The sequence below is a fragment of the Balaenoptera ricei genome, chromosome 17 (genome assembly GCF_028023285.1).
Source record: "Balaenoptera ricei isolate mBalRic1 chromosome 17, mBalRic1.hap2, whole genome shotgun sequence".
NCBI lineage: Eukaryota > Metazoa > Chordata > Mammalia > Artiodactyla > Balaenopteridae > Balaenoptera > Balaenoptera ricei.
In genome coordinates, this window is record NC_082655.1 from 67,993,875 (window position 1) to 68,006,311 (window position 12,437).

The following is a 12,437-nucleotide window of genomic DNA, read 5'->3' on the forward strand; positions in this document are numbered from 1 at the left end:
AATCACCTGGAGCACATGTTAAATCCTAGACTTCTGGGTCCACCCTGAGATGCTGATTTAGTAAGACCCGGGAAGGACCAGAGAATTTGCATTTCTAACAAGCTCCCTGAGGATGCTGGCGCGGCCCCTCCCCACTCTTGCAGAACTCTTCGAGGCCTGACACAGAGCCAGGGAAGCCTCGAGCTGGAAGAGACTTTCGTGGGTGCCTCATTTTAAGTGATCTAAGTGGCTTAGACCGCTTCCAAGGCTGTAAGGTGGGCAGAAAGGAAGAGGAAGCACTGATTTCATACTTTTACTCTCATGGATTTTCTACTTTACTCCCACTTCTAAGTGCTTCCCGTGTAGCAACTCATTTAACCCTGACAATAGCCTTCCATAGCGGGTGCTATTATTTATTATTCTCATACCAAGGATGATAAAGCTGAGGAGCAAAAGGGTTAAACAACGTGCCTAGGGCCACACAGACCCTAAGCAGCAGAACCCAGATGCAAAGGCAGGCAGTCTGCTCAGAGATCACACTCTTAAGCTCCAACTAGGCTGAGTCCTGGCTGTGACATTGACGTTCTCAAGACTGAGACACAGAAATGATGTCTGCTCGGAGTCAGGATATGTCTCATTTTCTGTAATCTCATATCTTGCTTCATCCGGCCTCTTAGGGGAGATACTAACAGACACTAAAGCCTGTCTCCTGCCCTCTTAGGGGCTGAAGTGATTAAAGTAGCTCGGGCCCAGGTCGGGGTGAGTGGGCTGCAGGCGTGTCTGTCTTCAGAAGCCGACAGTCACACTGGTGTTAACTGCTGCCTCTGATCTCGGATCCCCTGCGTAGACACAGATGATGGAGCACAGGAATCATACCTCTTCCCTCTGCTGAGTCACTGCACTCCAACAAGGTAAGCAAAAACCTTCTTCTCTTTTATGGCTGTGCAATGATTAATGTCAGCCAACAACACTGCCTCGTCCTGCTTCTACAGCCACTATGATCGCACCATTGATTTTTCATTGGGAAACTACCAAACACTATTCTGCAAAAAACAACTCAGAATTATGCATTTCCAGCTTGAGAGCAGTGGATGGGACCATGTCTTGTCCTATAGCTGGAAGGACTCAGCTTTGTTTTAAGCTGAAGCTCCTCACTTCTTCTGGGTTTCAGGCCTTTGGTGCCTAAAATGCAAATCGTGTTGATTCTTCGTTATCAGAACAATTATTTCATAGGAATGACATGAAGCTTAAGGCTAAAGAATCATAACAAGATTACCAAAGCAGGGCTTAGGAGCGTGAGCACGAGAAGAGAAAGAGCCCTGGGTTTGGACTTGGGGGGAAACATCTGGGCGTTTGTCACAGATGAACTTGAACAAGCCATTTACCCTCTTTTGGTTTGTGTTTCTCAGCTGTAAAATGGAGCTAATAATAGCTCCCCGGACTAGTTAGCAGGGCTGTTGAGCAAATGGCATGAGCTGCGGTTTTACTTTGTGATCACCTCAGCCCCAACGTGTTTCCTTTACTCTTGCCTTTTCCATCTCCCTATCTGTAATCACATCTGAATTCCAAAGCTAAGGTAAGAATACAGAGGTTGTGACAGACTGAACTTTCTCGTGTCCTTCCAAAATGTATAGGTTGAAACCTAACACCCAAGGTGATGGTATTAGGAGGTGGGGCTTTGGGAGGTGATTAGGTCATGAGGGTGGAGCCCTCATGAATGGGATCAGCCCCTCATAAAAGGGGCCACAGAGGGTTCCCTTGCCCCTTTCTCCATGTGAGGACACGGTGACAAGACAGCCACTTATGAACCAGGAAGTGGGTCCTCACCACACACCGAATCTGCTGGAGCCTTGATCTTGGACTTTTCAGCCTCCAGAACTGTGAGAAATAATTACCTGATAATTATAAATATAATAATTATATTTATAATTATTATAATAATTATATTATATATTATATATTATTATATATAATTATATTATAATTATATTTATTATATATTTATATGTATTATAATTATTATATATAAATATATTGTTATTATATATAATTATATATTATATATAATTATATTATAATTATTATAATAATTATAATATTATAAATATTATAATTATAATGAAAATTATAATATAATTATAATATTATAAATATTATAATTATAAATATTATAATAATTATAAATATCTGTTGTTTATAAGTCACTAAGCCACCCAGTCTATGATATTTGGTTAGAGCAGTCCTCACGGACTAAGACAGAGGTCAACTGCTTTGTGCTTCAAGACATAAAATGTTAATGCTGGCTGAGAGATATCAGCTCCCCTCCACCCATCACACACTGTTCCCCACGTCCCTCTTAAGCAAGAAGCCTGACTTCATTATCATTTAAAATTGTCCTGTGAGGTGGAAGCCTGACAGGGATGTTATGAAGTGACTGTAATTAAGTCCAGTAGCTGGCATGGGGGCACTGCTGACTGGGCTGGCTTGAGGACAGGGAAGGTCCAGGCCACAGCTGAATCTTGGGGCTGCCAAGAAAAGCTGTCCCAGCGCCAGAGTTCCAGGTTGGGACTGGGGACATCTGCCATTCGCTCTTGCAGGGGTGGGGATGTCATAGCCAGGAATTTAAATCATTCTACAGGCTTCAACTCATTTATTCCCAAATCACATGTGTGAAAAAAGGTCAGGAGGGAGAAAATGTCCCACTAATCGGAATGACTTTACCAAAATCACACAGAGAACTTGTTACTTCACGTACATGTTAAACTTTACAACAAAGCTTGGCCTTTCCTGATTCAAATATCTTAGCATTTGATTATTCAATATTTCATACTATCAAACATGAACATTTTCATCGAGGCTGTTCATCATGTCCAGAAAAACTCACAGAACCAGAAATTCAATAATAAATTTTGTCATCATCATCCTTTAAGGAAGTCCCAGATATGTGGCATTCATACACATCTGGCTTCATAGAGCGACACACCTCTGTGTGAATTGCAACAATTCATGGTTTGATGAGTGATAATGACAAGCAAACACAACTCATTAAATGTGCAGGGTTGTTTCTAGACGCCATTGTTTTAAGATGGGGTAAGGTTAATGATTTAAATATATAAATGGCCTGTGCTAAAGCACATCCCTGCTATTTTCCTATGCCAACAGTTAAGTATGGAACCTTAAACAGTGATATTTCCCATATTAAAAATGGCTTTATTGGTCTATTGAAAATTTTAATTCTGAAAGCATTAAAAAGATAACATGATCACACAGTATACCTTTTTCTACCAAAACTATGAAATTGGTAGGAAAGAAAAAAACAGATGTTTCAGCTAAAACCAGAGGAGGGAAAACAAGTTGGGGGAAGAAGGGACCAAGAAGCAGATAATAAATCTGTCTGGCATGTTTCCAGGTCACTAGGACTCATTATTTTTTTTCCCCTAAAGAGCTAAAGGCCATTAAAAGTGGAGACTAGTTTTTTAGGGGAATGGAAGTAAAAATGCCTACAGACTAGACAGAGAAGGTAGGCCGGTACAAGAAAAATCACAGAGCTTTCGTCTTTCCAGTTTTCTACGTTTGATAGAGATGTGGGTATACAGAACTTTCCCCTGACTATATGAAAATCAGCAGGATGGGCATGATGGCAAATAGCAAGTGCTCCTTGGCCTAAGTGTTGGGGAGCAGTGGAGAGTGGTGGGGACCGTGAGGGTCTTGGGAGGACACGCCCCACCTAATGGGGGCAGCTTTGACTCCCCTTCAAGCATTTAACTGATGGCTGCCTCATGGGAATGTAAGCCCTCATTCTTCTGAACTTTCAAGAAGAGTTGGAATCTGGATTTTTTTTCTTTTTATGTAAAATCACCTGATCTTTTAAAATGTTGCCTTGATTTTAAAAAGTGTGCTCGTCAAGCAAAACACATCTGTGGGCTAGCTCTGGACTGTAGATCCCATTTGTGACCTCTGCTTTAGACAAAGTGTTTCCATGTATTTAAGATTTCTTAATTCTCCTTATGATCTAAGAGAAGCATTGGGTCAGCATTACTGAGATGTTAGCACCAGTCCAATTTCCTAAGAATTTAAGAAATGCCACATTGAGCCAGATCAATGGTCTAATCAGCTCATTATTCTGTTTCTCAGAGTGGCACCCAGGGACCATTTGGGAAAGATTTAGAGCCTAATCTCTTTGACTCTAGTCTCAGAAAGTTAGGGGAGTCCCACAAGCTGATTTTCTGATTTTCTTCATTTTGATTTGTAAAATATTTCAAGTGCAGGGAAAAATAGAATAAATAACATGTCTCCTAGCTTTGTCAAAGCTTAACATTTGATCACAGTTGCTTCAGATATATATTTTAAATTTTAAAATGAAATATGGATACTGCTGATGTTCTTGGTTACCACTCCTTCCCCAGATGGTAACCATCATCCCAAACTTCATGTTAATCATGTCCATTTGTGTTTTTCTAGCTTAAAAAAAACCCATAATTCAAAAATATACATGCACCCCAATGTTCATAGCAGCATTATTTACAATAGCCAAGACATGGAAGCAACCTAAGTGCCCATCAACAGACAACTGAATTAAGAAGATGTGGTACTGGGAATTCCCTGGCAATCCAGTGGTTAGGACTCGGTGCTTTCACTGCCAAGGGCGCAGGTTCAGTCCCTGGTTGGGGAACTAAGATCCCACAAGCCATGTGGCGTGGCCAAAAACAAAAAATAAAAAATAAATAAAATAAAATCAATCATACATTATTTTTAAAAAAGAAGATGTGGTACATATATATACAATGGAATATACTCAGTCATAAAAAAGAATGAAATAATGCCATTTACAGCAACATGGATGAACCTAGAGATTATCATACTAAGTGAAGTAAATCAGACAGAGAAAGACAAATATCATATCACTTATACGTGTAATCTCAAATATGATACAAATGATCTTATTTACAAAACAGAAATGGACTCACAGACATAGAAAACAAACATGGTTACCAAAGAGGAAAGGAGGGGGAGGGATAAATTAGGAGTTTGGGATTAACATATACACACTAATATATATAAAATAGATAACTAACAAGGACCTACTGTATAGCACAGGGAACTATACTCAATATTTTGTAATAACCTATAATGGAAAAGAATCTGAAAAAAATAGATATATATGTATGTATAACTGAATCACTTTGCTGCACAGCTGAAACTAACAGAATATTGTAAATTAACTATACTTCAATTTTTTTTAAAAAGGTGTAAATCTCCACCCATTAACTTTGCCTAAAAACCTGAACTATTTACAGGTAGAGGCATAACCTGAACCACTTCTCAAGTTGTGGAAAAAGCAAATCCAGAAGTACGGGGACCGTTGGTTAAATTACTTAATCTTTCCATGGATCAAGTGTTCTCCTGGGATGATGATCTTTGTCCTACCCACCCAACTTGGGTGGGATGACAATAAAATGCAATAATGAGAATAAATGTTCTTTGGAAAAAGATAAAGTGTTATCCACATATAAGGTTCTAGCACTTTTATTAGTAAATTCCTCATGTGTTTCACTCCTTTCACAAAGTACTAGTTTACTTTATTTGTCCTCAAAGTTGAGGAAGGGGCCCCAGTCCTACTTAATAAGAGCCTTCCTTCCCAGCTTGTTTCATAAACCTGGATTACAATCCTTCTTAGCCTTTGTCTTTCCAGACAAAGAGATACAATTGTTTTATTCTTTCCCAAAAGGAAAAGTATTCTATTACAATTTTTGTAGTTGTTTACCTAAGCCTTTTCTAAGTCTGTTATATCCTTCTGGAGGCACAGAAGCCAAAAATGCCTGCAGTGTTACAGGTGCAAAAGTTTTGCTTAGGTGAAGATTTATTCAATATTTGGCAAACATAATCACATGTAAGTAAAAAATCAAACCAAAACAAACCATGTCAAAACCACAATTAGAGAACATCTCACACCCATTAGGATGGCTATTATCAAAAAACCAGCAAACAGCAAATGTTGTCAAGAATGTGGAGAAACTGGAACCCTTATGTACTGTTGGTGGGAATGGACAATGGTGCAGTCGCTATGAAAACAGTATTGCAGTTCCTCAAGAAATTAAAAATAGGATTATCTAATGATCTAGCAACCCCATTTCTGGGTATATACCCCCAAAGAATTGAAAGCAGCATCTCAAAGAGACATTTATACACCTATGTTCATAGTAGCATTATTCACAATAATCAAAAAGCAGAAGCAACACTAATGTCTAACAGGAGATCAATGGATAAACATAGGGTGGATATACATATAATGGAATATTATTTAACCTTCAAAAGGAAGGAAATTCTGAGACATGCTACAACACAGGTGAACAGTGAGGAAGGACATTATGCTAAGTGAAATAAGCCAGTCGCAAAAAGATAAATACTGTATGATTCCACTTATATGAAGTACCCAGAGCAGTCAAATTCATAGAGACAGAAAGTAGAATGGTGGTTGCCAAGGGCTGGGGGTTTAGGGAGTTACTGTTTAATAGGTATAGAGTTTTAATCTTATAGAATGAAAAGAGTTTTGGAGATTGGTTGCACAACAATGTGAATGTACTTAACACTATTGAATTGTACACTTAAAAATGGTTAAGATGAGGACTTCCCTGGTGGTGCAGTGGTTAAGAATCTGCCTGCCAATGCAGAGGAAACGAGTTCGATCCCTGGTCCAGGAAGACCCCACATGCCGCGGAGCAACTAAGCCCGTGCGCCACAACTACTGAGCCTGCATGCTGCAACTACTGAAGCCCGCTTGCCTAGAGCCCATGCTCCGCAACAAGAGGAGCCACTGCAGTGAGAAGCCCGCACACCGTAACGAAGAGTAGCCCCCGTTTGCCGCAACTACAGAAAGCCCATGCACAGCAACGAAGACAGAACGCAGCCAAAAAAAAAAAAAAAAAAAATTGGTTAAGATGATTAAAAAAAACACAAAAGCCAACTAAAGTCTAGAGCAGTTAAGTGTCAAGAAAGATCATGAGAGCATTACAATCGGCCAGGCAAAAGTCTCCATCAAACTGTCCTCACTACCAAGAGCATAATTTTTCTGCTGAGAAAAGAAGTCTTCTCTAAATTTTTACCCATGGTTCACAGTGGTTCATCATCAACTTGTTCTGCCAGTGGGATAACAAGACCCATCTTAGCTGTTATCTTGGAACCTAGGGCGTGACCATGTATTTACAGGTTGTTTTAGGAAGGGCTCAATAAATATTTGTTGAAGGACGGATTGAGGGAAGGAATCATGGTTAAATGTGTAGCTGTGGAGACCCAGCCCTAATACAGATCCTGAGTTTACCATTTCCTAGCTCATCACAGCCTATGCGACTTCTCTAAGCCTCATTTATCTTAAGTATAAACTGAAGAGAGTAATAGTAACCACTTCATAGAGCGATTGTGATGATTAAATGAGTGAATGCTTAGCCTGGTATCTGGGTAGGAAATCAAGGAAGGAAGTAAAGGCAAGGCAAACATGTAGGAAACAGCTGGGTTGACTGAACCTGGCCTACGACTCTTCACCATTATATCCATGTGTTTCCACTAGAAGCCAGCGTTTAATAACTGCTTAATAAATATTTACTGAATGAATTAATTAACTATAGGATAAGGATGAAATTTTGAACTCTTAAAAATACACTGATCAAACAATTCCTTAATTTATTTTAAAGACAAGGATTGTATATTGAAGAGGTAGATCATGACGGATACTTGCATTCATTTCTGGGAATTCTGTTAGCCTTTTCAGGCCCCTGTGGGTCCATTTCCAGTTTACTGAGCACCTACTAGATTCCCAGCACAGTCCCAGCATCAGGACTGCAACATAAATAAAACACTACCCTGCCCTCTAGCTGCTCTCAGTTGAGTGGAAGAGACAGGTATGGAAGCACATGGTGGATTAAGGGTCATACGCTGGAGGCAGGTCCAAGGTGGTGCAAAGGAAAGTTCCCTCCACCTTGCTGGACAGCAGGATCGTTTTGGTAAAGGAAGACCCCCGAGGGGAAGGCATCTGGACTGGGTCACGAAGAATAGGTAGGGGTTCGCCAGGTGGAAAAATGGGGAAAGGGCAGAGGGGATGAGATGTACAAAGGCATGAAATATAGGTGAGGGAGATGAAACCACCAGACACCTTCAGGGAAGTGTAAGTTGTTTCCATGAAGCACAGAGCAAAAGTGGGGGAAAGGGAAATAGCCTTACAGAAATAGGTAGGGACAGATGCCCCGCGCTCATCAGCCTGCAGAGGGGAGGGGCTTAATCCTCTTGGTAAAGGAACCCGGTGGAGGGTTTTAAGCAGCAGAGACCTGATCAGATACTTGCAGGAAATGAAGAATAGGTAGGAGGGGCCAAGACTAGAGGGCACAGGTGGGTCACGTGACCAACCAGTTAGGGAAAAACTGGGAGAGAAGAGAATGGCTTCATTGAAAAGGATAGATACGAGAGATGTTAAGGGAGGTGAATTCAAAGGTCTTCACTTTACTTGCCCTGTAGGTGAATGAAAACTTAAACCACCAGCCACATACATACTAAAGTCATACCTGCAAGACTTTTCATTTTGGCATGATGCCTGAAAATCCATGGTCTTGCTTAAGCAATTAAGTGAGAGGGACTTCCCTGGTGGCACAGTGGTTGAGACTCTACGCTCCCAATGCAGGGGGCCCGGGTTCAATCCCTGCTCAGGGAACTAGATCCCACATGCATGCTGCAACTAAGAGTTCACGTGCCACAACTAAGGAGCCCGCCAGCCTCAACTAAGACCTGGCGCAACCAAATAAGTAAATAAAAATTAAAAAATAAGCAATTGGGCTTCTCTGGTGGTGCAGTGGTTGAGAATCCGCCTGCCAATGCAGGGGACACGGGTTCGAGCTCTGGTCTGGGAGGATCCCACATGCCGCGGAGCGGCTGGGCCCGTGAGCCACAGCTACTGAGGCTGCGCATCTGGAGCTTGTGCTCCGCAACAAGAGAGGCCACGATAGTGAGGGGCCTGCGCACCGCGATGAAGAGTGGCCCCTGCTTGCCACAACTAGAGAAAGCCCTCGCACAGAAACTAAGACCCAATGCAGCCAAAAATAAATAAATAAATAAATAAATAAATTTATTTTAAAAAAAAAAGCAATTAAGTGAGACAACAGACGCTGCAAGTCACCTCCAACAATTATTACCTCTGCTGGCTTTTAGTGCCTTTGTTTCCAGCTGAACCCAAAAAGTTTACTTTTTGGGATTCCAGGGTTTGGTTTCCAATTGGAAATCAAAGTCCCTATCCCTGTGGATCAAATTCCAGCCTGGAGGGGTTTATCCTCAAAGACCCTAGCCAGAGGAGCTCTGGAAAGAAGCCCAGGGTGCTCTGCTAGCAGGAAGTCTAAAAGCTACAAGCAACGGTCAAGTTCAGCGTGATGGATAAGCCTAGCTGAGCGATTCCTGAGAGCAAGGAATTGCGTCCAGGAATGGAAATGAGTGGTGGTGATAACTTGTAAGGGCAAGCTTTTCATTTGTCCTAGGTACCCTAGAAGAACTTGACCCTAAGCTTATGGGCAAGACCATAGGGCTGGGCCATTAAAGAAAGTGAGAAGGTGAGAAACTAAATCAGGTGATACAGAAGCTGAGCTGAAACACCAGAGGTTGGCAGGCTTTCTAAGTGCTCTAGAATTAACCCAGGTGAGTGAATTCTTCAGAAAAGCATCCTGTCTAAGGTGGTAGCAGTGAATTACCACCGGAAGGATGTGCAGGATACTGTAACTTTCAATTCCCTAAAAATCACAAGCTGTGAATAAAGGAATCACCTTAATAATAATGACAATCGACAAGTTCTTTTTGTATCCGCCTATGTTCATCTGCATTGCAGAGAATTACAGTCATCATCTCATACTCTTTGAAACAAATTTGCCCAAATATTTTGAAAAGTTCTGGACCAAGAGTTTTCCAAGGCGCACGATCCAACCCTTGACTTCTACAGTATCGTGCTTCCTCTCGCCTGCCATCCTCCCATCTTCCCACCCCACTCCCAGCTTCAAAAACTTAAGATCAGAAGAGTCAAGTTGAAACACAAACCAAATGCTGTATCATTAATACGAGTACATTTTATAACCTAGGTTGTTGGTTCCGATACTACCATGACATGCCAAACCCCCAAAAGTTAACTGACTGTTACTGATAATGCAAAGCCAGCAAATCATTTGAGCAAAAGAGACCAACAAGTGAAAAACCCAGTGTCTCACCCAGCTCCACGTCCTGATCATCGGTGAGCACAAGAATGATGTTGGGTCGGATGTTTTTTCGTTCCTGCTGTATCCGGCCTCTGAACCTCGGGGATCTGATGGTTGAACCGAGGCTCCCGAGCAGCTGTGTGCCCAGCACAGCCAAAACCAGAGCACAGCAAGAATACTTCATTGTGCTCGGTCCAATGTCGCAAAACTGACAAAATGTCTGTCTCCTGGTTCCTGCAGCTCTGGGCAGTCAGAGAGAAAGGGAGAGGGAGAGACGAAAATGAAATCCAAGCCCCAGACACAGTTGTAGAAAAAGCACTACAACTCAGTGAGAACTGGCACATAAACCGGCAGAGAAAGGGCTGCCCATGAGTCAGAAGCGGCAAACCCTCCCAGGCGTCAGGTCGTTTTTTTAAGCGCTTGATTATTTTGCAAATTCACTTTTGTCCTTTATTCTCATTCCAACTTTTCCGATTTCAAAATTCATTGCCAAAATAGAATTTCCAACACAGAGTTCAGATGTAAAAGCTTTCTGACAAGAGCTAATACCTTGAATTAGGTATCCTGGTTGAATAATCAATTGCTATACTCAGAGGTATTCAGGACATCTGCAGATGGGGTCCTGGAAGGGGGAGAAAAAATACAAAGGAAACGTCAGTCAAGGATTTTGACACAGATTTTTGGTCTGAAATAGTCTCTTGGAAGAGCGTAAATATATATGTATAGATATGATTTACATATTATATTTATATATAAGTATAATAAATATAAATGTAATATATAAATCATATCTATACATATATATTGATATAATTTTTAAAATCTGTACTCCAAAAGGGAGAAACAGAAGGAAACAACATTCAGAACTGCTAACAAATGACATGAATAACACCTTCATTTCATAATCATAAATACAGTGATCTGGGTATCATCATCCCTGCTCACACTTTAATAGTACTTTAAACATCCCCAAGAAAACAAATGACTGATAAGGAAGAGCCAGCAGTGCCTGTGAAACCACAGGGCAGTGGAGTGTTTGCATCTGGGGAGCGTTAACTCACCTGCGGACGATATTGAGTACTTATCAAGCAGAATGAAACGCAAAGCTGTCATTTGTCATCTGCATGATGTCACTCACTGCCCAGGAGAGTTCTTTTTGCTGACAAAGACTTCATAGTAAGTGGCTGGGAGAGCAACCTTTCCCAGTCTCCGAAAAGCTAACTGTCCTCCATCAATCACCGGGGGAAGGGATGCTTCCTCCCGGCTGGGCTGGTCCCTCGGCCCAGCCCTCGTCCCCAGCGCATCGGCGCCTAAGGGGACAGAGCCCTCCTCCGACTGTCAGCACCAGCTTCACTACTGTCCAGAGCCGGTGCAGCGCCGCTAGCACCGAGGTTTGGCTTTGCCGCAGCAGATCTTAACCTGCAAAGCAACATGACTGATGGGCTCTGAGGCTGGAGGTTAGAGGCGACCCTTCCACCTTAAAAAAATCAAATCAAATCAAATCTGGAGGGGAGCACTGTGGAAGTCTTTGCGAATTTGCACAGGAGGAGACTTTGGAAAGGGTTGGAAAAACGCCCCTTGCACTTTAGAACGCTAACCTGCTGAAAGCTGTTCTCTTGGACTTCCGAAAGATAGCAAAGGGCTCATTAAAAAAAATAAAAAACAAAAAAACACCATCTTTCTCTTGACTGTCACGAGGGAGCATCTGTATGGGAATTTCGACTGCCCTAAAATTAATTAGATAGCAGCCCGCTCCAGCAGTCACTCTGTCCCCACACACCTGAGGGTCTGTATTTTGATGCTCAACAATAAACGGGGGTCAGATAAGTAAGCATCACGAATGAAGTGTGAGGAATGCAAAGCAGGAGGAAAGGGACTCCATCGCTCCCTTCCGCGCCTTCAACTCTGGAGGGTGACATGGGGCAGCGTAAGAAGAATAAAGAAAGACGGTGTACCGCTTCCCCCGCCATGCACCTTATTGTGTTTTACACAAACACACACGCCCCTATTATTTTAAACTTTATGAGCTGTTTTGTAAACAGTTCTAATGCTTTTTACTTTGCAGCCTGTAATTATTCTTTGGGAGGGAAGAAGGGAGGGAGAGAGAGAGAGAAAGACTCAGTAAGAACTAGGTTTTAAAACAAAAATCCAGTGTCTGCAGCAAGGCAGTCCTGACCACATGATCTGCAGAGCAAAAAAGCAAGCCACCTCCGACTGATCCTGTGGCTTGACAAAGTCAAT

The 12,437-nt window shown here is 41.8% G+C and overlaps 1 protein-coding gene across 5 annotated transcripts in view; it reads right to left on the reverse strand.

Annotated features, from left to right (window-relative positions):
- The window catches only part of SULF1 (sulfatase 1), a 162,099-nt gene that overhangs the window by 65,651 nt on the left and 84,011 nt on the right, over positions 1–12,437 (reverse strand). For all 5 annotated transcript variants that reach the window (XM_059901496.1, XM_059901495.1, XM_059901497.1 and 2 more), the window contains 2 exons: positions 10,746–10,818; positions 10,209–10,438 (listed from right to left, as the gene is read on the reverse strand). In XM_059901496.1, coding sequence (XP_059757479.1) covers positions 10,209–10,380 — 172 coding nt within the window. In that variant the 5' untranslated portion in view covers positions 10,381–10,438; positions 10,746–10,818. The remainder of the gene's footprint in view (positions 1–10,208; positions 10,439–10,745; positions 10,819–12,437) is intronic.